Source organism: Gymnogyps californianus, chromosome 2 (assembly GCF_018139145.2).
Source record: "Gymnogyps californianus isolate 813 chromosome 2, ASM1813914v2, whole genome shotgun sequence".
Classification (NCBI taxonomy): Eukaryota; Metazoa; Chordata; class Aves; order Accipitriformes; family Cathartidae; genus Gymnogyps; species Gymnogyps californianus.
This window is the reverse complement of record NC_059472.1, coordinates 116877209-116897550: the sequence shown is the minus strand read 5'-3', so window position 1 is coordinate 116897550 and position 20342 is coordinate 116877209. Positions and strand designations below refer to the sequence as shown.

At 35.6% G+C, this 20342-nt stretch overlaps 1 protein-coding gene across 35 annotated transcripts in view; it reads right to left on the bottom strand.

Moving 5' to 3' along the window:
• Window positions 1-1126: 1126 nt before the first annotated feature.
• Window positions 1127-20342, bottom strand: part of CLASP2 (cytoplasmic linker associated protein 2) — a 149148-nt gene continuing 129932 nt past the window's right edge. For all 35 annotated transcript variants that reach the window (XM_050891757.1, XM_050891768.1, XM_050891764.1 and 32 more), the window contains 10 exons: window positions 20014-20157; window positions 15903-16046; window positions 15363-15469; window positions 14375-14528; window positions 13431-13659; window positions 8753-8946; window positions 7763-7891; window positions 5816-6022; window positions 4562-4678; window positions 1127-3471 (listed from right to left, as the gene is read on the bottom strand). In XM_050891757.1, coding sequence (XP_050747714.1) covers window positions 3385-3471; window positions 4562-4678; window positions 5816-6022; window positions 7763-7891; window positions 8753-8946; window positions 13431-13659; window positions 14375-14528; window positions 15363-15469; window positions 15903-16046; window positions 20014-20157 — 1512 coding nt within the window. In that variant the 3' untranslated portion in view covers window positions 1127-3384. The remainder of the gene's footprint in view (window positions 3472-4561; window positions 4679-5815; window positions 6023-7762; window positions 7892-8752; window positions 8947-13430; window positions 13660-14374; window positions 14529-15362; window positions 15470-15902; window positions 16047-20013; window positions 20158-20342) is intronic.

The following is a 20342-nucleotide window of genomic DNA, read 5'->3' as shown; positions in this document are numbered from 1 at the left end:
CTATCCTGATTCTGCATGTAGCTCTTTCCTTCTTCCTCTTTTAAGCCCAAACCCAACCTTTACGAATTACATTTCAGTATTCAAATGATTGCAGTGACCTATCTTTACAGAGTATTAGAAACAACATAAAGAAACCATTTCTGAAAGAACAGCAACTTATAATTGTCCTCATGTTTCCCAGATCTTTCTGCTAATCCATTAGAGAAACCACCTCCAGCAGGAACATAAGGCATGACTAATCACTGCTCGAATTCAACTGAGCTAATGTCTATTTATAATATAGGAAATGAAGGCAAAAAGCAATGCAGTGAATCTGATAACTGGCTGCAGTGGAAATAATTTTGTTGCAAATTCTTACATTCTGATGGCTCCATGTAATATAAACAGATTCTATCCACTATAGCAGCCCCATCTTTGTTGGAAACAGAACTAGTTATATCATAAGTAAAATATTCATTTAAATATATTGCATTTAGGTTTTTAATACATGGGATATCCACACTTAAAACATTTAAAGATGGCTTAGAAGCAAAACTGATGGACAAACTTTGTGTAAATATCTTCCTCCTCCCCTACCTGGAGCAAAATTTTTCAGTCGTATAGGGGATAAAAACCATTTTTTTTCTCACCAACTTTTGTTTACACATAAAAAAATTAGGTTCATCCAGAATACATACTGTATGTATCAATAACTTATTTTTTCAGTATGAAATAGCATCTTCAAAAAGATGACAAACAGCAGTCATCTTGAAATGATCCTCTGAAAATAAATATTACCTGTAGAAAAAGCAGGAATAACATATGGGACTATTAAGCTTAGAATCTGTGCAATTTTTTTTTTAAGTGACCTTTTGTATAATCAAAATGTAAACTACAAGATTGTAGACTGAAAAATATTTTTGAAATATTAAAAAAATAAAATGCAAACAATGTATAATGTACAAATAAATGAAATAGTAAACAAGAAACCTGCCTAGGTGAAGGAAACTGGGTGTTCATAAAGATTCTATTCAATTTCCAAAAAACATTTTTGTCTAGCATACTATATTCACAGCATGTTCTCAAATGCCAAGTCAGATTTAGTAACAAGAGTATATAAAGAAACATCATTTGGACACACAAAACATGAAGATAAAATTTTTTTTAACCAATGTTGTATCAATCACATTTATCATTTTTCTTATGCCATGTGATCAAATAAAACAGAAAACCAGAATGTATACATTGCTAATTTTTTAAGTAATGTTATGTACATTTTATTGCCAGTATATGCACAATGGTAAGCATAGAACTATAAATACACAATGTAATTAAACAGTAGAAAACAACAAGGATGTTACACGTAACAAAGGAAAGAAAGAGGAGATACTATTTTCTTGATGTAGCTGCTAAAAAGGGCTAGCGGCGAGTTATGACAGTCTTGGTTTTAAGTCTTTACACATATTTCTACAACTTTTCCTCCAAATAAATCTCTGCAACGGCATTGCTTCTTTAACAACCACATCTTAGCTCTTTCTATTGCATTCACTTCAAACTAAAGTGAAAACAACCTTTCATGTAACTACAAGCATCTGACTTAATTTTTATTCAGTTTTGCTTTTCAGGGTTCCTAGCAAGTGTATAAGTAGTTTCTTATGATATTTGGCTGCAATGTTGAAGAATAGAGTTTTGAATACACACTAAGTGATAATTTGGGAAAAAAAAAAAAAAAAGATTTTTTTGTAGATAGTTCTTCCACCGGGTGCTATATGCAGCAGCTCAGTCAAAAATTAGTCACCCTGAAGAGGTAGAGAGAATTTTAGCCTAGCATAGATCATCATCCTTGGCACCGTTATTTTCTCTCTTATCAGGATACACTTCCTACAACTAGACAACATCACAGTCAAAGGGAAAAAACTCAGGAGAAAAAAAAAGTTCCACCATTCCTGGGAAGGACACTGTTTCATCCCAGTTCTCAGTTAACTAGCTTGCTGCTTATATCCAAAACCAAAAAAAAAAGAAAAAAGAAAAAAAGAAAAAAGAAAAAGACAACATTTAGGGACACATTTACTTGATCTTTGTTCTCTTTCCATTATCAAGTTCATAAATACAAAGAACCATTATTCACAATAAACTAACTCTTTTTCAAAAATGGAAAAACAAACCCTGGAAACATTTCCACACCTTAATCCAGATGGGTCTTGAGGATGCTATTCAAGAAAACCATGCAAATAATTTGGTGCAGCTTTCCCAACTCATCCAAAATATATATATTCTTTTTTTTTAAATTAAAAGGTGGCAAGATCCATAGCATTTGTGACTATTCCCCCTCCCCCCCCATTTAAATTCAGTGCAGAAAATCTTGGTGCTTTTAGGAAGGTAACGAATAAATAGTTTTCTGCACTGTTGTCATAAAATCCCATGTGAGTTACAATACAAGACTACTTGTTCCAGCAATTAGGTTGAGAGGAAACATTCTAGTGATAAAGATAAATACATACTGAGCATGCTTGGGCAGAGCACTCCATTCTGAAGCATCCTGCTTGAAGAACGAAAGGTGACAAGGATGGTTCACGTCCATCAAGTGACCATTAACTCTGCTGCTAAAAAGCAGACTGCCACACTATCACCAGGTCGGCAATGCTACCCTGAAAGGGCTGTCTTCCACATTAAGAGGTACTGGTTGTACCAGTCCTCTACTGCGCACACTAAAGTCTTATTTATGCAACAAACATACAACCAATGAACAATATCACTTTTACAGAACTGGATCAATCCAGCTTTTTTTTTTTTATAGGCATATTTCTCAATCTCCAGAATATCCCAAACAAGCTGTAAATAAGATGATGAACCACCACCACAGTGAACGAGTCTCACTGCAGTTCAGACTAGTTCAGCCTTGTTTCACATCACTTCTTGTTTCTAGCGAAGGACATGATACTCAAACAAAATAGCAATAAAAAAGTAATGTTATCTGCAGCTGAATAAAAGCAACAGAATTTGTATTTTAACTTCTGAAGCTCAAAGCATACCTTTTTAATTAGCATTAAAAAAAAAATCTTTTTTTTAATACAATAACACTGGCAAAAGTTAATGGGAAGACACAGAGGATTGCGAACAGGATAACTGATGGATTAGATTATTTTTAAATTTTATTCTGCTTTGATCAACTGATGTTAATACTGTTTTTCCTTGGATTTGGAATAATTCTATTGCAACAGTCACATGCAGGCTGAGGACAGCCGTTGGTTAAAGAAAAAAACCAAACCAAAACAAAAAACAAACAACAAGAGAAAGGGAAAAAAACAAGAAAAAAGTTCCAAAAGTTGTATGTAAGAATTTTCCTTTCACTGAAGAGGGCCTTGCCCTTGCTTTAGGAGACCTGGTTAACTCTTGTCAGCTTCATTAGCTTTGTCCAGACATATCTGCCGTTGTATCCCCTGGTCCAGAGCCTGTTTGTGCACGTTTGATGTAAAGGTTCAATAATTTCATCTGCAAATTTAAGCCAGAAATTCACTTTGTTTAGTATTTGCAAACTGTACGGACTACAGGAATGCTACAACAAAGGAGACATTAAACCATTTTCTCTTCCCCAAAACCCAAACTGTATTTTACACAGTTGATTCAAAGGTAACATACTTGCCAATGAAAACATCAAACAGCAAAATTTGTCACAAGGAAACTGCTCAAACTTCTTTAAGGATGTAAAGAAGAGAATTATCTAAGGTAGCTAGATTAAGATAGATGGAATATTTTCCTCAAATTACAATGCTGTTCTAAATAAGATAGGGTTTTTTTTTTTCTTTTAAGTTAATGTTGAGGTTTTAAGCCTCTAGTTAAGAGTTGTGATGCTGGTACTTACTAAAGCTTCCAATACTGTCTAGAATCACAGTCAACACAATCACTACCAGAGAGTACTTTTAAGATACAACTGTCTTATTCAAAGATACACAAAAGTAAGTGTCCTGTTTTATTCCCAAGGACAGAGAGATTCACGATTAACATACAGCTGTTTGCATGCAAAAAACTGTATGTAAGAGACATCAATAAAATATAAAATAAAATATAAAAATATCCTGAACCAAAAAGGACCACAGACCGATTACTATTATTATTATTTCAAATTGTAGTTACTGAAAGGACTGATGAAAGCAAAATTACAAGGAGGGAGAATAAATAAAACTGCTGTATGTAACATCTACATATTACATTTATTGCTTTCCAATCAGAACTTGCATGAAAAACAAGACAAGAAGTACTGATAGGAAAAGCCATGCTGAATGTAGCCATTATCACTACTACTGGGGACACAACCAGTAACTAAATCCATTAAACAGCAGTAAGAAACATACTTTAGTATTTATCTTAATGCTAAAGTTCATACACTTGCATAAAGATCTATGGATTTTCAGTTTTGAACATTTTATGATGAAGTTATATTAATTCTCAGAGGGTTTCAGTAACCCTCATATTCTCATCCAAGTATATACTTTTATGAAACTTTCTGGCAATTGCAACCAAAATGCAAATGCATACAGGCAATTATAAACCAAGATTTCTTTAAATGGTATCTTTTACTTACTTTACTGCCAGTGAGTTGACTGAGATGTGGTTTTAGTTCATCACCAATTACTGCATGAATGGCTACAAGGCAGAAAACACATGCCTTACGAACACTGCTCTCTGAATTATCATAACCCTAGAAAGCAATAAAATTAACATTAATACCTTATCAGTTAATGATTAAAAGCTTCAGAAAGCTATTTACTTATTTACTATAATAAATACATTGAAGTCTACAGTAAATTAAATCTAGTGTAGCCCAATGAAGCATTCCAACAAAAAAACAAACATGCAAATACAGAGCATGCACTTAAAAAGCAGGCTGCTTATTAATCACCATTGATAATCATTTTCCAGACTGAAATTAAAACCCACACAATCCTGTTCGTAAGTTACACTGAAAACAGAGCTGCTGTCATGCAACAGGTGAGTACGTAAGAGAAATTGTTCTAGATTATACAGATATTTACTTAAAGCAGAAGACCACTCAATTTAGAGCTTCCTTCCTCTGAAAGAAGTATTCTCTGAACAGCTAAAGATTCTTTTGTTAACTCCCATCTCGTTCCTTAATGATTTTTGTTTCTTTTGCCACTCTGCTAGTACCCCATGCCTGGCTGTCTCACTCATTCCCCCTTCTCAGACGGCCCCTTCTCTGCCTCTGCCTTCCTGCAGATGTATGATTGGATCACACCCATTAAAGACAGAAATCTGCAGAATGCAGCTTGCAAACTTTGAAAAGTCTTTATCCATCACGTGCAAATTAATGTATCCTGGCTCTTGATAAGGTGGGAAAGAATTTATTTTTAAAGACAAAGGAAGAGAAACCTCTGATATCCTTCTCGTTTTATTAAACTTTCCCCAATCAACTCTTCTTTCCTCTTGCCTCCCCCAAATCCCAAGTAATAAAACCCTACAATTATACACAAATACAACATGGACAATTTCAGACCAAATGATTACAACTTGGAAAAAGATACAAACAAGAAAAAACTGTCTTATAACTAAAAGTATCTACCAAGCGTAACTATAACCAGTACTTTATATCCTACCGAGATTTCCTTTGGGTCCTAACCACAGTTATAATTTAGCTACCTGCCAATCAAAGAGTTTGTTCCCACTGTGAGTTATTTTGGGTCAAAGCAGCCATCAGCTATCAGACAAATAAAATCCTTCATGAAAGCCAGGTGATAATATTTTTAAAAAGTCTTTGCAATTCTTATATATACAGTTTCTTTTTTTGTTTGTTTTCTCCCCCCCCCGCTTCTCTCCTTACCTGTATTAGACCTGGCACAATCTCTGGTAAAAGCTGAGTAAGGGTTTCTTTAGATACTCTTTCTATGACTTTCGTCTGCATTTTGATTGCAGCCAGATTAATGGGGTAATCTGCAGTTTGGATAATTGGACAAAGAACTTTGATGCACTGATCTGGGCTAATGGAAGTGGCCAGCATGGAAGCAGCTTCTTCAGCAGATCTCACCACCTATTGAAAGAATAAGTAAGAGACATGGAAAAAATGATTTATAAGAGACTGTTACTATGGTCTGTTATCTGGCAGTAATGGTCTTGAGCATAAAAATTTCCTACCAAGAGCTCTACAATACTGTTGAAATATGCGAATGAAGAGCCCTCTGAAAATCTGGTTACAAGATTCCAACTGTTGGACATACTTTCCTAAAAACAAGACTCTTCCCAATATTCTGTGGCTAATCTATGTCTTCGGCAATATGCGTATCAGTTTTTCAAACCTGCTTGTTGAATCGGATCTGAAATTTCTCTATTCTGCAATACCTTCCAACTACATATTGAAATATCACCACCTTTGTAAATCTGTAATTTCTTGTGTTGTCATTTGTTATTGCTTGTTAGGTCAGTGATCACTGAGAAGACATGTTTTCACACTCATCTCAAAAACATGTTTAATGACATGCCTAGATTGCTACTTCTGGAAGTCAATCTAGCTGTTCTTCCTCCCCTCTACGTTTGAAAGAAACTATGACAAGAGAGCACTTTAAGCCTGAAGAATATGCAGAACAAGCAGAACAAGAGTAATTAGGTAGGAAGTCAACTGGTAGAGAAGCTCAGGATACAACATGGGCACAACAGAGAAATATTGACATCTGACCTTCATATTAGTGCAGCTGTGGCATATGCTATCTAACAAGACAAATGGCTGTACATAATCAGCGGTTTGTACATCAATGATGTACAAAAACCTACATAATTGTTTCTCTCCATCCTCATCCCCTTACTTTCTCACTCGTATACACAAAACCAAGAGAGAGAAAAAGCACAGTAACAGAGAAGGAAAGATGGGGACAAGACACTGTAATAAATACAGTATATGAAACAAAGCAAGAGGGTGCAGGGAAAAGAGAAATGAGTATCAGATGAGTGACAAAAGTCATTGGTATGGGAGGAACTGCAGTCAAACTTCAAAACCTGGAACTCCACAGTAAGTTCCATATGGAGTAAACACCCTTGCATGGGGAGGGCAGGGAGAAGATGTACTCATTTACTAATAAACCTGGATTCTTTCCATAGCATCAGTGACACTGATGTGAACTGTTTAATATCGGGGTGGTTACTGTATTTGTGTTTCTTGTATCTACATGCATTATCCTTTATTGTGTATACGTCCATCACACATACTTCTGGGCAAGATTAGTTATCCTTCTACTTCTGAGTCTCCTCACTATTCTCGGCCACAACCAACTCTTCCCTTTGATATGCTCCTGTGCGTTCTCCCCTAACATTCAAAGCCATGCTCTCGAATGGTACAGAGCTGGCTAAAAATGGAAAGGGTTTGCAATTCCTTGCCATGTTCAGTCCCATCTCTCAACCATGAACCTTAATGAAATCCAAAAGCTTGTTATAGAGCTCCAGGACACCTATATCTGGCTTAAGGTGTCATACAAGGAAAAAAACCCCTTCAGTTGCTCCTTGAAGACCTATAATGATACATCGTTGGTTACTATGTCCTCTTGGACAGCACCCAAGGCAATTGTTACTAGGGCTGACATTAAGCATTTGAGAGCTTATAAAACTGCAGTTCTTTTTTTCTTGCATACCTGTGTTAACTAATAACAGCTGAATGCTTGATTGTTAAACAAATTGCTTCCTCAGTAAGATCTGACTAATTTCTCAAACATTTTTTGGACAGCTGTTTCATTTTGTAATAATTTGTCATAACCTCAAACAAATATAATAACTGATTACTAACCTCCTTATGAGGATCCTTATGTGCTTCTAATGTCTTCATGATTGTGAGCTCTGCGTAATTCTTAAACCTTGCTGGCTGGTTTCTTAGAATCTCTCTTAGAACTTTCAATGCCAAAGCTCGAATTGCATGCTAAAGATTTAATATTAAAATAAATGAGTTATGTATCTTTAAACAGACATACATTTTAACATCTGTTCAGCAGCTAGAAGAGTCTTTGATAATGGAAAAATATCAGAGTATGCTTTACGCATATATACAGTATGAACCTAGCCTTAACAAATAAAGCCAGGAAAAAGTCTTCAGTTTCTCACTCTTCTCGATCTCTCTTTTTGCAGATAATTCAGGTGGCATATGATAAATATTTTGCTAACCTAATTGAGTTATCTACGCTACCCACAAGTTAAGTTGCAAACAATTTTATTCTTCACAAGTGCTGATAAAACCTTTAGCATCACATCATGCAAATACATTTTTAAAAATTTTTTCCAAGTTATTATTTTTAACTATTTATCAAATATTTTTATTAAATATTTATTACAAAAAACAAGTATTAGTGTCTTTTTGATCCTCAGTAATTTCAGAAACATGGCCCTCGTAGAGAACAATTACATAGAGCTCAGTCTCTTTACAATGAGCATTACTATATGTTAGAAATACATTTTTAAATGCTTTGCCACACATGATATTTTGATATTCTAGATTCCACCAGCGGCTATTAACAGATACGCTTTGAATCCCAGTGAAAAATGTTTCATTTAATCTATCGTGTGGGAATCAACAAATAAGAATACTTGAGAAGGTAAGTATTACTGATGCCCTTTTCACCATCAGGGCATTCAGACTTCATGACACTTTTGTATTTCCATAGTTTTTTGTTTTTCAAGACTAACTGGAATTTGTGTCCTTCCTACAACCCATACAAATTTCAAAGATACTGAAAGTAAACAATGTGCTTTGTTAACGTTCTTAACTGGATTAATCTGAATTTACCTCTTTATCTCCAAGTGTTTCAAGCAGCAAAAGTAGTATTGTTTTGAAGTGCTCATCCCAAACACCGAAAGACTCTTCCTGAGTTAACTTCATGAGCTCGTACAGGGCAGCCTTTCTTTCCTCCACTCTCTCATTATGGTTTGATAACTCTTTCAGTAACTCTGCAACCAGATCAGAATGGTCCATGGGAGGCTCTGTCAAAAAGGAATACACAAACACAGTTATCGGATCTTTGCAAATAAATATTAGTGCCTGCTGTACAACTGAAGGATATTTTCTAGGATGGCCAGCTGGCTTTCTAGCATGCTTTTATTTTTTTCCTCAAATTTGTCTGCAAAAATCGCAATTTGGCTAATACATTTTCAGTGCAGCCAACGCTGCTGAACAAGCTTACAATCACCAAAAAAACTCCTACAACGACACTGCAAAAAACCCCTGCAAGCTTGTTTACTGCAAGAGTCTTTATGCTTGCAATACCCAAAGTGATAAGTACTCTGCATCCTTTCAAATCTGACCTACACACAAAGTGCTACCTTTCCCATACAACCCTTCCATCCAAGATGATAAATCTGCCTTTTCTCCGTTAGTACTACAGAATTGCTTAGACTTTGTAAGCCACGGTTCCACAGCAATAGCTAGGCTGTTAACACAAACAGGGAAAAAAAAATGCTCAAGAATGGTGCTTGGTAGAAGATAGCCGAAATAGAAGCAAACCAAGGCCGTTAGTCCCACAGAGATTCCCGATAGCGGTCATTACGAGATGGCTCTGGATTTTAGTTTTGATTAGAGAGGATTCCATGATGATGGAAAAACACATTAGTAACAGGACCCATATTTGTAAACACTGGACTGCAAATGGAGGTCTGCAAACAGTCAAGAAACTTAAAAATGGTCTTAATGAAAATTAAGCATCAAGTTGTTGCCTTTATTCCATCATCAAGGCCCATTTAGCCTTTAAGAAAGAAAAGCATATGGCTTCCATCTTTGCACTGAGACTTTTGGATAAATTAACAGAAACACGTTTTTCTGGAAGAAGGTTGAAAGTATTGGCATAAAGTGCAAATGTTTCTGCATTGCATCTTTCCTAAAATTATTCCATTTATTAACACATGAAATACATTCTCCATAACAAATTTATTAGGTCATATACTGAGAAACAGCAGCCCTTGAACATCTTATATTACTGTATGCAATATTGTAACTTATAAATGCTGTACAAAGCACCTGTACAAAGAAACAAGTAAAAGCTGAATACTACATATCAAGTATCTTAAAATCACACATCAGTTACCTTAAAAATCACACTGTTTTTGAACCCAACATTCCTATTTGCATTCTGTTTTGCATGAATAATCAGGAACATGAGCACCTGAAAGCAGAATTTTTTTTTTTCTGCAAGCACTTCTACTGCCTCTATATTAATGCACGCTTTGCAGACTCTCTAAATGGATCATTAATGTTTGCCTAAAGGACAGACTGAAATTGCATTAGGCAAGTTATTAATTAGTACAGATGAGCAGAATGGACAATCACTTCTACAGAAGCAAGATCATTACCTTTATTACCAGAACTATTACACTTGTTCTACCAAACTGAGGATTACAGCTATAGTAAACCCTATTCTGGAGAATGCATATTGTCACATAATTAGTAAAACTACCCATATCTGTTTGAATAAAGTTATTTTCACTGTGTAAGTATCAGAATGAAAGAAGTGGCAACTTGAACATATGGAGGGAAGGGGTAAAGACAGGAGAAGGCAGCAGCCATGTCCATGCAGGAATAAGGGGAGGAAAGAAACTCCGTTAGTGGAGGAAATAGCTGGAATTCCTGAAAAACCTGAAGACAACCAAGAGGGATGTGCCTTCACAGCCTGTATTTTCCATTCCTTTCTATGACTTAGCATCCAGTGTTTCATTTCCAAACATTCTCCAGATAAGAATGGAGAAGTGTAAAAGAAGTCATATTCAAAGTCTACTCTAAAAATTTCTTTTTCAGAAAGAAAATGAAACACAAATAAGAAGGAGCTGATGCAACTCCTTCATTTGAATGAATTAAAATATGCATTAGAGATAGAAATATCTGATGAAGAACAGATCTTCTCAAACCAACCAAATAATATCCTTTTGACAGGATAAACAGTGTAGGGGTTAAAAGAGAACATGTAGATATGTGCTGAATTTAGTAAAGATTTTCCTACTGTCACCCATAGCATCTTAATACAGACGCTATGCAAACATGGTGGCCAAAAAAGCCAATGAAGTGGGTGCAAAACTCGATGAATCACTTGCAGGGTAACTGGACTATAAATGGCTTTCTATTAATCTAGGAGGACACAAGTGATGTCCCTGCTCAGGTCTGTGCAGAGCCTGATTCTGTTTGATGCTTTTGTTAACGTTATCGAAGGAATATGGAGACCGCTTACAAAATCTGCAGATGAAATCAACTTAAGAGCAGTTGCAAATATTCTGGAGAACAGGATAAAAATTGAAAGTTATCATGATAAATCAGAGGAATGGTCTGAAAAAAGATGGTAACTGTAAGGCAAGACACAGAAGCAGAAATCTTAAGCCCATATACAAAGTGGCAGGTAAAAAGGAAGACGTTTGGAAAACACAATCCATGGAAGTAAGCTGAAATAAATAAGCTTCTTTGGAGAGGAACACTGTTTTTCAACCAGAGACTGTGGACTGCTTTTAAGGAGTCTGGAAGTTACTTAGAAAGCCAGGTTTCCCTATGCTTCGGATAAAGAGCATCTCCCCTGGAAAAAACAACTGCAAGAGGTTGGAAGATTTAGGCTGTTACTATGAAAACCTTTTTACTGTAAGAGAGGCAAAACACTCAAACGGCCATGTGGGGTACACTGTGGCATCTTCTCCACTGGAAATTTTCAACTGTTAGACAAACGATCTGCAGAATACACGTTCGTGCCTCAGCGCTGTTGACAGGACTATATGAGCAGCTAAGGTTTTCTCATCTAGCCCTGTATTTCCACATCTTTCTGCCAGTAACACAAGAGGATAGCTGGGAGTCCAGTAAAAACAGGACTTTGTGTCATGAACAGGCAGCAATTCTGTGGAGTTTCTGAAAATTAAAATCTAAGGTCCAATGAGCGCTTCAGGTTTATGGGAAAAGCATGCAACTCCTAACTGAGGAACTGTAGGCACAAAGTATTTTGCCGAGTGTATCTTTTTTTCATGCAGACTTTTTCAAAGTTATCTTAGATGAAATTCTAAAAGTAACACACAAATGACAGAATGCACATGGTATAACTAAATACTGATGGTGAACACAGGAATGAATGCAAGTACTTTGTTAAGATCCATTAAAGAGCAGACTTAAATAATTCATTGCACTACTCCTCCAGCCAGGACAAACTAATACTGGATGGGGATGCTTCACTCCAGCCAGTCATGAGTTTTTACAAAACCAGAACATGCTGGCACAGCACAGATTGCGTTTGGTTTAATGCAATATCCAGAAATATGTTGTCAGAAGGTATAAAGAGGCTCATCCCATGTAAAACAGGATCCCAGTAATACAGAATCTCAGTCATAAGCTGGCTCTGTATGTGGATGGCAAAGGTATTTAATTATTGATATTTACATGACATGATTTGTAAAAATTTGCTTTCCCTTCAATCTTTTTCAGCAGATAATAATTGGCCATATGCTGCTTCATTAAACAGAAGAGAAAACAAAGAGAAATGCACCTTACTTGGATTTGGTTTTAATTTAATGTAAACTTAAAGCTAACTTATAGAATAGTTGAATAGAACACCATGTCAGAAAATAGCTTTGTTTTTCAACAGTTTCTATAACACATCTTTGCTGGATGACAGAAGCAAAACAGTCAGAAGGGGGAAAATTCATTTGCCTCTCACTATTAAGAAATTTGTTTACTTAAAAGCTGATTTTGATCTGTAACTGAATATGAAATATCAACAACAATGAATACCAGATTACGAAAACCACCTACTACTTTTTAAAATAGTGATAGCAGTGATACTTTGGAACCTTCCCAACATTTAGATATAAAAAGTTACCCAAAGATATACTGAGAAATATTAAAAAGAAGCTCTAGAAGCCTACAAAACAACAGCCCAAGTTCCCAGATTTACATGGGCTAAATGAACCACCTTCCTGGTAAAAGCTGGTTTGTTTTGGGTGTTGGGTTTTTTTTTTGTTTGGTTTTTTTTGTTGTGTTTTTTTTTTTAAAGAATGTTTAGTCAATAGAAAATGCCAATGTCATGTTTCAAATACAAATACATTACTAACAAAATACTTAATCTTTCACCTAATTCCCAAACTGGTTTGATCCAGTTTTACTTCCTTGCTGTAAATATTCCGCCCCCCCCTTGGATTTCAATCATAAAGCAATCTGATAAGTAGATTTATATTGACAATACTGCTACAGGATGTGCTACCAGAATTACACAATATAGTTCAGTATTTATCTCATTTTTACCCTTAATCTCTACAAATACCAGGCAATCCAACTATGTCACTCAAAAGGATTACTAACAAATAAACTAATTTGAAATACAGTATTTGTAAAAACCTCTCAAAGAAGCGGTAATGGTGATACATATAGTGCTAATAATAAATTCAGAAACTGAACTAAAAGATGGGAAATCTCACCGTTTTTCTTCTAACACAGAATGCAATCTGAAGCTTACCATCAGGAAATTGCTCTGCATCATCATCAAACATGGCTTCTTTCAAAGCAGATTTATTAAATGAACTGATACCATCAGAATAATTGTACGGGTTATAATCTCGTGAACGTGGTGAAGAGTGGGGAGGCATTGTGTTGAGTAATGATGTTTTGTTATCAAGAGCTGTTCGGCCTGTATCGCTCAGACCACCTCCTGCTCGTAGGTCTACTATTCCAGAAGCACTGCAAATCTGCAGGAAAAGAAATATCATACGACCATATGAAATACACACTTACACATTTCAATTAACTACATTACTAATTCATCTATGTAGCAAAAACTTAAAAATTTCAAAAAGTTTACAAATTTCAAACTAGCCTTCAAGTAAGAAGTCTTAGAAACAGTTCCCTAAACTTTGCTTTCCTTCAAAAAAAAAAAAGTGTACATAGCCCCAAAAAATTCATGAACTAGAAACAACTGTCAGTGTTTTACCACAGAATTTTGATGCTAAGTAATTAAAAACATGTTTAAGCATATACATACTTGGCAAGATCAACAAATCTGAAAGCCACAGTTCCATAGAAACAGAAGTTTAAAACACTGCATGTAGCACTGAAAAACCCACAGGTTTTGTACAGAATAAAATAAAACCTTTGGAAAAACATATATTAAGGTGCAGACCTCTCAAAAACTGAACCTCAGCCGTTTTGCAAGATAATCTATTTTTAAATTGCTAACATTTTAAATAAACTAACAGCTAGTGCTACTTCGAATTAGCATTTACGTTTCCAAAATGTGGTTGAAGACTAGGAAGATATTTTTCTAAAGCTCTGAAGTAATTTAGGAGAAACGTCCCATTTCAAAAGTCATAACATATAAACCTACTGAAAAAGATGCTTTATCATCTGTAATCAGTCTTTGGCTTGGTTTGCCGATACCAAGATGCACTGAGTTTAAATACTCACCGAATCGCCATCATCTTTTTTGGAATCTCGTTTTACAGGCTCATTCATATCTTCCTGACTACGAAAACTGAAATTCTGAATGGCTTCAGTGACTCCACGAAGAGAGCTGTAAATATCTTCAGAATTCATATTTTCAGTGTCATAGTCAAATGCACTGTGGGCCATGGAGAAGGATATAGGAATTAAGATGGATTTATTTTGTGATCCCGTATTTTTAAATAACATTAGCATCAAACTACAGAGACTCAAGAAATATTAATAAAATTATTATTTTTTTTCTTGAAACACAGTAAGGAAGAAAGCTGGCTCTCCACATAACAAAATTGTATTATGGTACATCTTAGTAAGCGTACTGCCGCTGACAGAGAAAGCACTGGGAGTAGTCAGCTAAGGGAAAGGCTGCATTATGTAGCAGCATCTGCCTGAAGAAACAAAGTTCTTTTGCTCTGTTTTACTCTTATGAATATGAAACAACTGGGGTTTTTACACCATTCTCTCTTTCTGACAAAAGTGCCAAAGTAAGGAGGACTGATAAAACTCAACAGTTTTCACAGCAAGTTGATTGCTAAAAGCAAAATTACAAAGTCCACTTCGCTGGCAACATCGGTACCAAAAAATTAAAGACCAGAACATTTATGAACTACTACTTTTTTTGGTCTCCTCAATATTAAGTCTGGTTTGATGACCCAGCTGACCTATTCTAACATTTGCTAGAGATGAACACTTCCGTTCCTTCTCTTGCTAATCCATTTGCACTGCAAGGTGCACAGCCCTTCCCACCTCAGGCCAGCCCTGGCACTTGTCAGACCCTTCGGGGAGGCTAAGCACTTCACTGTACTGTCCTTCTGTGGAGGGAGGGGGATTATTTTTCAGCATCTGTTGCTTTGTGCAAAATTCGCTCCATGCTTTCACTGTTGGGGTTACAATTTTGGATAAACATGTAATGAAACCTTAGATGCTGAACTGTAGCAACACCGGCCTACATTACCTTGGTGACAAAGTGTTCTGTGATGTATTGGTTGGGGAAGTGAGAGGACTTGACCAACTTGCTGGGGAGCGTGGAGTAGGTCTTGTTAAAGGACTTCCCATTGATCCCTGGAGAAAGAGAGGTGAGAAGAGATACTCTAGTAGGACTTCAGCTTACTTTTTAACTTATTATGTATTTATTTTCTAGTGCACAGAAACATTTAAAGAGCTTCTATTTAATTTCTTGAATTGGCTAACCAATTACTAGTAACTTCAATCACGTATAACTTTGAAATGAGTAAAGGAAAAAAACTACTCTTAAAAAGCACATTCAAACTTAAGTCACTTAGAAGCAACATAGACTTAGTATCATTCTCTGGAAGAAAAAGAAAAGGCGTTCCATAAAGAGTGATATCTGCTACCAAGACAGACTTCTACATAGGATTTGGGTTGCCTCCCCTCCTCTACCAACCTTCTTGCTCTTACAAATAACTCTACCGACACAGACTTACGTTCAAATCACCAGTAACTTCAGAAAGAATAGTAAGAGAGGTGTAGATACCTGACCACTGTTGCCCGTATTCCGGAGATGATTATGGAGAAGCTTTGTGGCTCCATCCTGAAATGTTTTTGGTAAAGCACCCAATAGCATTGTAAACTCTGGAGTGTTGAGTTCAAAAAGGGAAATCAGCACTGACTGTGCAGCCTAGAAGAAGAAAATACAGATTGAAGACATTAATTTGAGTTTCTAAAGTAGTTTTATCAGCAAAAGGTGCTACAATGAGTGGTAATCACAAAACATGACTTAAGTCTTGATCAAGCTTGAATAAAGACGTTAACAGATGTGAACAAAAGCAATTCGTATTTGCCGGTAAACTGGAAGTTCAGACATCGATAAATCCAGGCACACAACAATGAGCTTACACTTTAAACGATCATTTTAACAAGCAGTCTTTCAGAAACGTGCTCCTCAACCCCCCCAACCCCAAATCCCTACTTACTAAAAAAAAGGAATACTGAAGGAATTTGCAAAATGGCTTTTAAAGGGTTTGTCAAGTTGAATAAATTTAAAGAGAGGTATGGAACACACCAGGCAGGAACAAGCCTGCAATTCCTTCTCCTGAGTTCTGCAAGTGATAATTACAGATGATGAATAATCAACACAGTAGCTTGAAAAGGAACAGTTATTGCTTTAGAAATTAAAAAAACCCCAACAAACAGATACCCTAATTTGGAATGAGACAGTCTTGATTTTGAGTTGTGATCACAGCACTTGATGTTCTTTATAACTCATCCTACAGCCAAACTAGTTAGTTAACCTTCCCACCCCTTCCCACCCTGCTTCCTTTATCTTTTTAAAAGATAGGCAAACATCATGAGGAATAATTTAGCTGACTACACATTCTAAAGATGAAAACTGTTAAGTATTGGATTTTGTAGTCTACTGGATGTCATCTCCCACACCCTCAATTTTAATAGCTCATCTTTAACATCATCCTCATTCTACAGCATGTTTTACTATATATATTTTTTTTATCTGAATCAAAAATCAGAGCTCTTTACTGACAAAGCAACACAGTAAGTTACACAATGGTTGGGTTCCCTCTAGTAAAGGAATGTTGACTGCATGACTTAGTAATGTTTGTACAGTTTGATGAATATTCACTGGATAGGCTAACAAACCTGTCAACATAGCAACTAAACTAACACATGCAATGAAGGGCCAGAGATTAAGCTCTCCAGAATTGTTTAATAGTTTCTTTGTAGTACAAAACTCTGATTCTAAGATTAACCAACTATGTCTAGTTTATACAGCTCACCATCAAGGTCTGCCATGCACTGGAGAGAACCAGTGCCTCATGCTAGACTGAATGATAGGCGGCTTGCTTAAGCAGCAATATACTTCAAGCAAGTAGTTTAGAAAATTCTTTTAGACATTTATTTCCCTCCTTTTGCTTCCAGAGCAATGAACTGTAGCATTTTTTAATTAAAAGTGGAAAGCCAAGGTATGAGCACACATACCAGCACACATCTCAGTATTAAGTTTAATGACAAAAATACTAGCATGTTAGATTGCCACAAATTATCTTTGCACACTCGTGACTGGCTGTTTTCTTTAACTTTTATTCCCTTCTCCCTCTGACAGCCTTCCCTTCAAGTGAACACCCTGAATGCCCTCTACAATCTGTCTTTAATGTTTCTCTTTTCCTTGTTATTTCTTATGGTCAGTCTTTTATATAAAGCAAAACCAAAACAAATCCAGCAACCGAGCAAATGCTTGGGAATTACCACTTTCCTTTTTCTGTCCTGCTACCCAAGTCTCCACTCCATAACACTGTGTCTACTTAAGCTGCCAATAAAATAACACAATAGACAGTCCAGGGTCATATTAGGAAAGAAAACGATACCATCAAGTCTGCCCAAAATGAAGCTCAAGCTAAAGTATCAAGATTGATATTGACTCACAGATGGTTTTCAACTATGCAATTATCCATTTTCTCTCTCTCTTCTTTGGGGGGGGGGGGGGGGAAGGCATTTTAGAGTATTTAGAGGTTTTTCTTCTCCTTAGCATAAGCTCTCTCTTGAGATTTAAGTCCAGTCATACAGATAACATCTTTAAAAGTCTACAATAAGGATTAGAAATTTTTTTTTTTGTTTTGGTCTTAGAAGAACTCTAAGAAGATTCTAATTCTTTCCAGAAGAGTTCTAATCTTAGAATTTTACCTTCCAGAAAGAAGTCCCAAGTCACTGAACTGTACTAGGAGTGCCCAATTTCAGACTAATAAAATAAAAAGGATTTTTCATAATACTTAGTACTAGAGATGTTTTTACTGAAAAAAAACCCCAAACCCAAACCCATCAATTACACAGAAATGCACTTGGCAAAAGCTTTTAAAGAAATCATACCAAATGCTATAAGCTTATTAAAATAAATAAAATGAAAAAGTCTGTGATAGCAGGCTGTGAAGCCTGTTAAGAGAACGAACCACTTTATACAATCAGAATAACTCTTTTGACTACTTATTGGTGAAATTTTATTTTCAAGAGTTATTAAAGGCTTTTCGCAGTTAGTTGCCTCTAACAGCTGTGTTATGGAAAGAAAAAATAAAATGAGAAAACTTCATATAATTAAGGTGTTCCAGATGATTAAACTCACTGGCAATTCTTTCCATGATTCAGTTACTTATTGACATAAAAATGCTTATTAGAGATATGAACCATCAGATAAGACAGCTTGCCACGTGTCTTAGTACTAAAACTTTACTGATTTAGAAGATAGTGCTGCTTCAATTCTCCTCCTGTTTTATGGTCTTACATATGTCACTAGAACATGGTACTAGGCAAGAAAAGTCCATAGGATATAATCTATTACTGCTTTCTCATACTCATGAAATTATGTAAGAAGTGACAGAAACATTATCTCCAATATAAACTCTCTTATGGTTTTTTATTACATATTACAAACATTCCAGATACCAAGCAGTTGTCAAAGTTATTTTTATTTTTGTTCTCTTCACATTACACACTTTGTGAGACAGCTCCCCCTATTTTGTCTCAATTCTCTCCCATGAAACATCCCTCCTAAAGAAAGGAAGTTTTGGTACTGTTGCCAGAAATGATGAAGTTGCCAAAACTCAAACTTAATTGACAATAGCAATGGAAACCTAAACAAATGAATTGTTGCAACTCTTCAAACTGCAGAAATAAACAGAAAAAAAGAAACAGAAGAGTTAGTTCTCTGTGTCAAAGATACTTGCACTTATGAGCCATAAAGTAAATATGTTTATTTACCATTCCAAAAGTGTTACCATGCTGATAATTGCAGCTAAGACTGAACGGCTGGTGACAATCAGAACAACAAAACTCCATTCCATCAAACTGCAAACAAAACTCAAAGATTTTTGCTTTCTATAATTGGAAGGACTATTTATAAACTCTTTCCAAAGACTGCATTAGTACATTTCTCATGGTTATTCCATAACCCTGGTGTATCTACGTAGCTCACAAATATTCATTTTCACTTCACAACAGTTATGTGGAAAATGGAGTTTTGCACTGGAACTGCAGCATTACAAGAACAAACTTTGATACTAACTTATTAAAGCACAAACTTTCTTTTGTCAAAGGGTCAACAGTTATTTACCTATCTTTTGTTAAATACAAAGGATTCGAGAAAATCCAACAGAGATTGAATGAAGTTTGCTACCAAACTTACCATTCCTGTTATGGGTGCACTATTAGTATCACAGAGGGTGGTCTCTGAAGTAATATTAAAACTGTATAGAAAATGCCCACTGAAGAGATTTTAATACCAGATAGTGCTTGAACCAAAGTTATTCCTTGTATTGTGAAAGAGAATCTCAACATATTAACATACATGAAAATACAACCCTAACGGAGAGTTTCAAGATGTGTTAATTTTAAATTTTTACTTCAATATTCTTAAACATATAATTTTTGGCAAAGTTTTACTTCATCCCTTCTGATACTTTATACAGAAAAAATAGGTGTGTGTGCTGAGAAGGGTATAAAAGTATCTTTTCTCTATGAAAGAGTAAATTTGTTTTTAAAGAACAATAATTTTTTTTTGTTATGCAAGAAATATTAGCTTCTCTAATTTGCCAAGATACTTGGAATGTACTGCAATTCTAAGCACACATTAACAAACATACCTTCCTAACATCTGAGCTTTTAGGTTCTGTGGTCCAGGTGATGATTCGAGACACTGCTAACCTAGTTTCACTTGAATTTACAAAGTCTCCTGGATCCATCTGTTGCGCAAGAGTCTCTATGTATTTAAGGATTGCAACTTTGACCTGCAAAGAGAAACAGAGTCAGGTGGACAATAAAAATGGTGTGCTGCCAGAACAAGTGTGCTCACAGAGTAGAATGTTCATTCCCTAAAATAAAGGTTTTTTTCCCAACTAAACATCTTTTCAGCACTGATATAAAACTCTATACAATAAATCAATTTACAAATGGATATAACATTTCAAGAAGG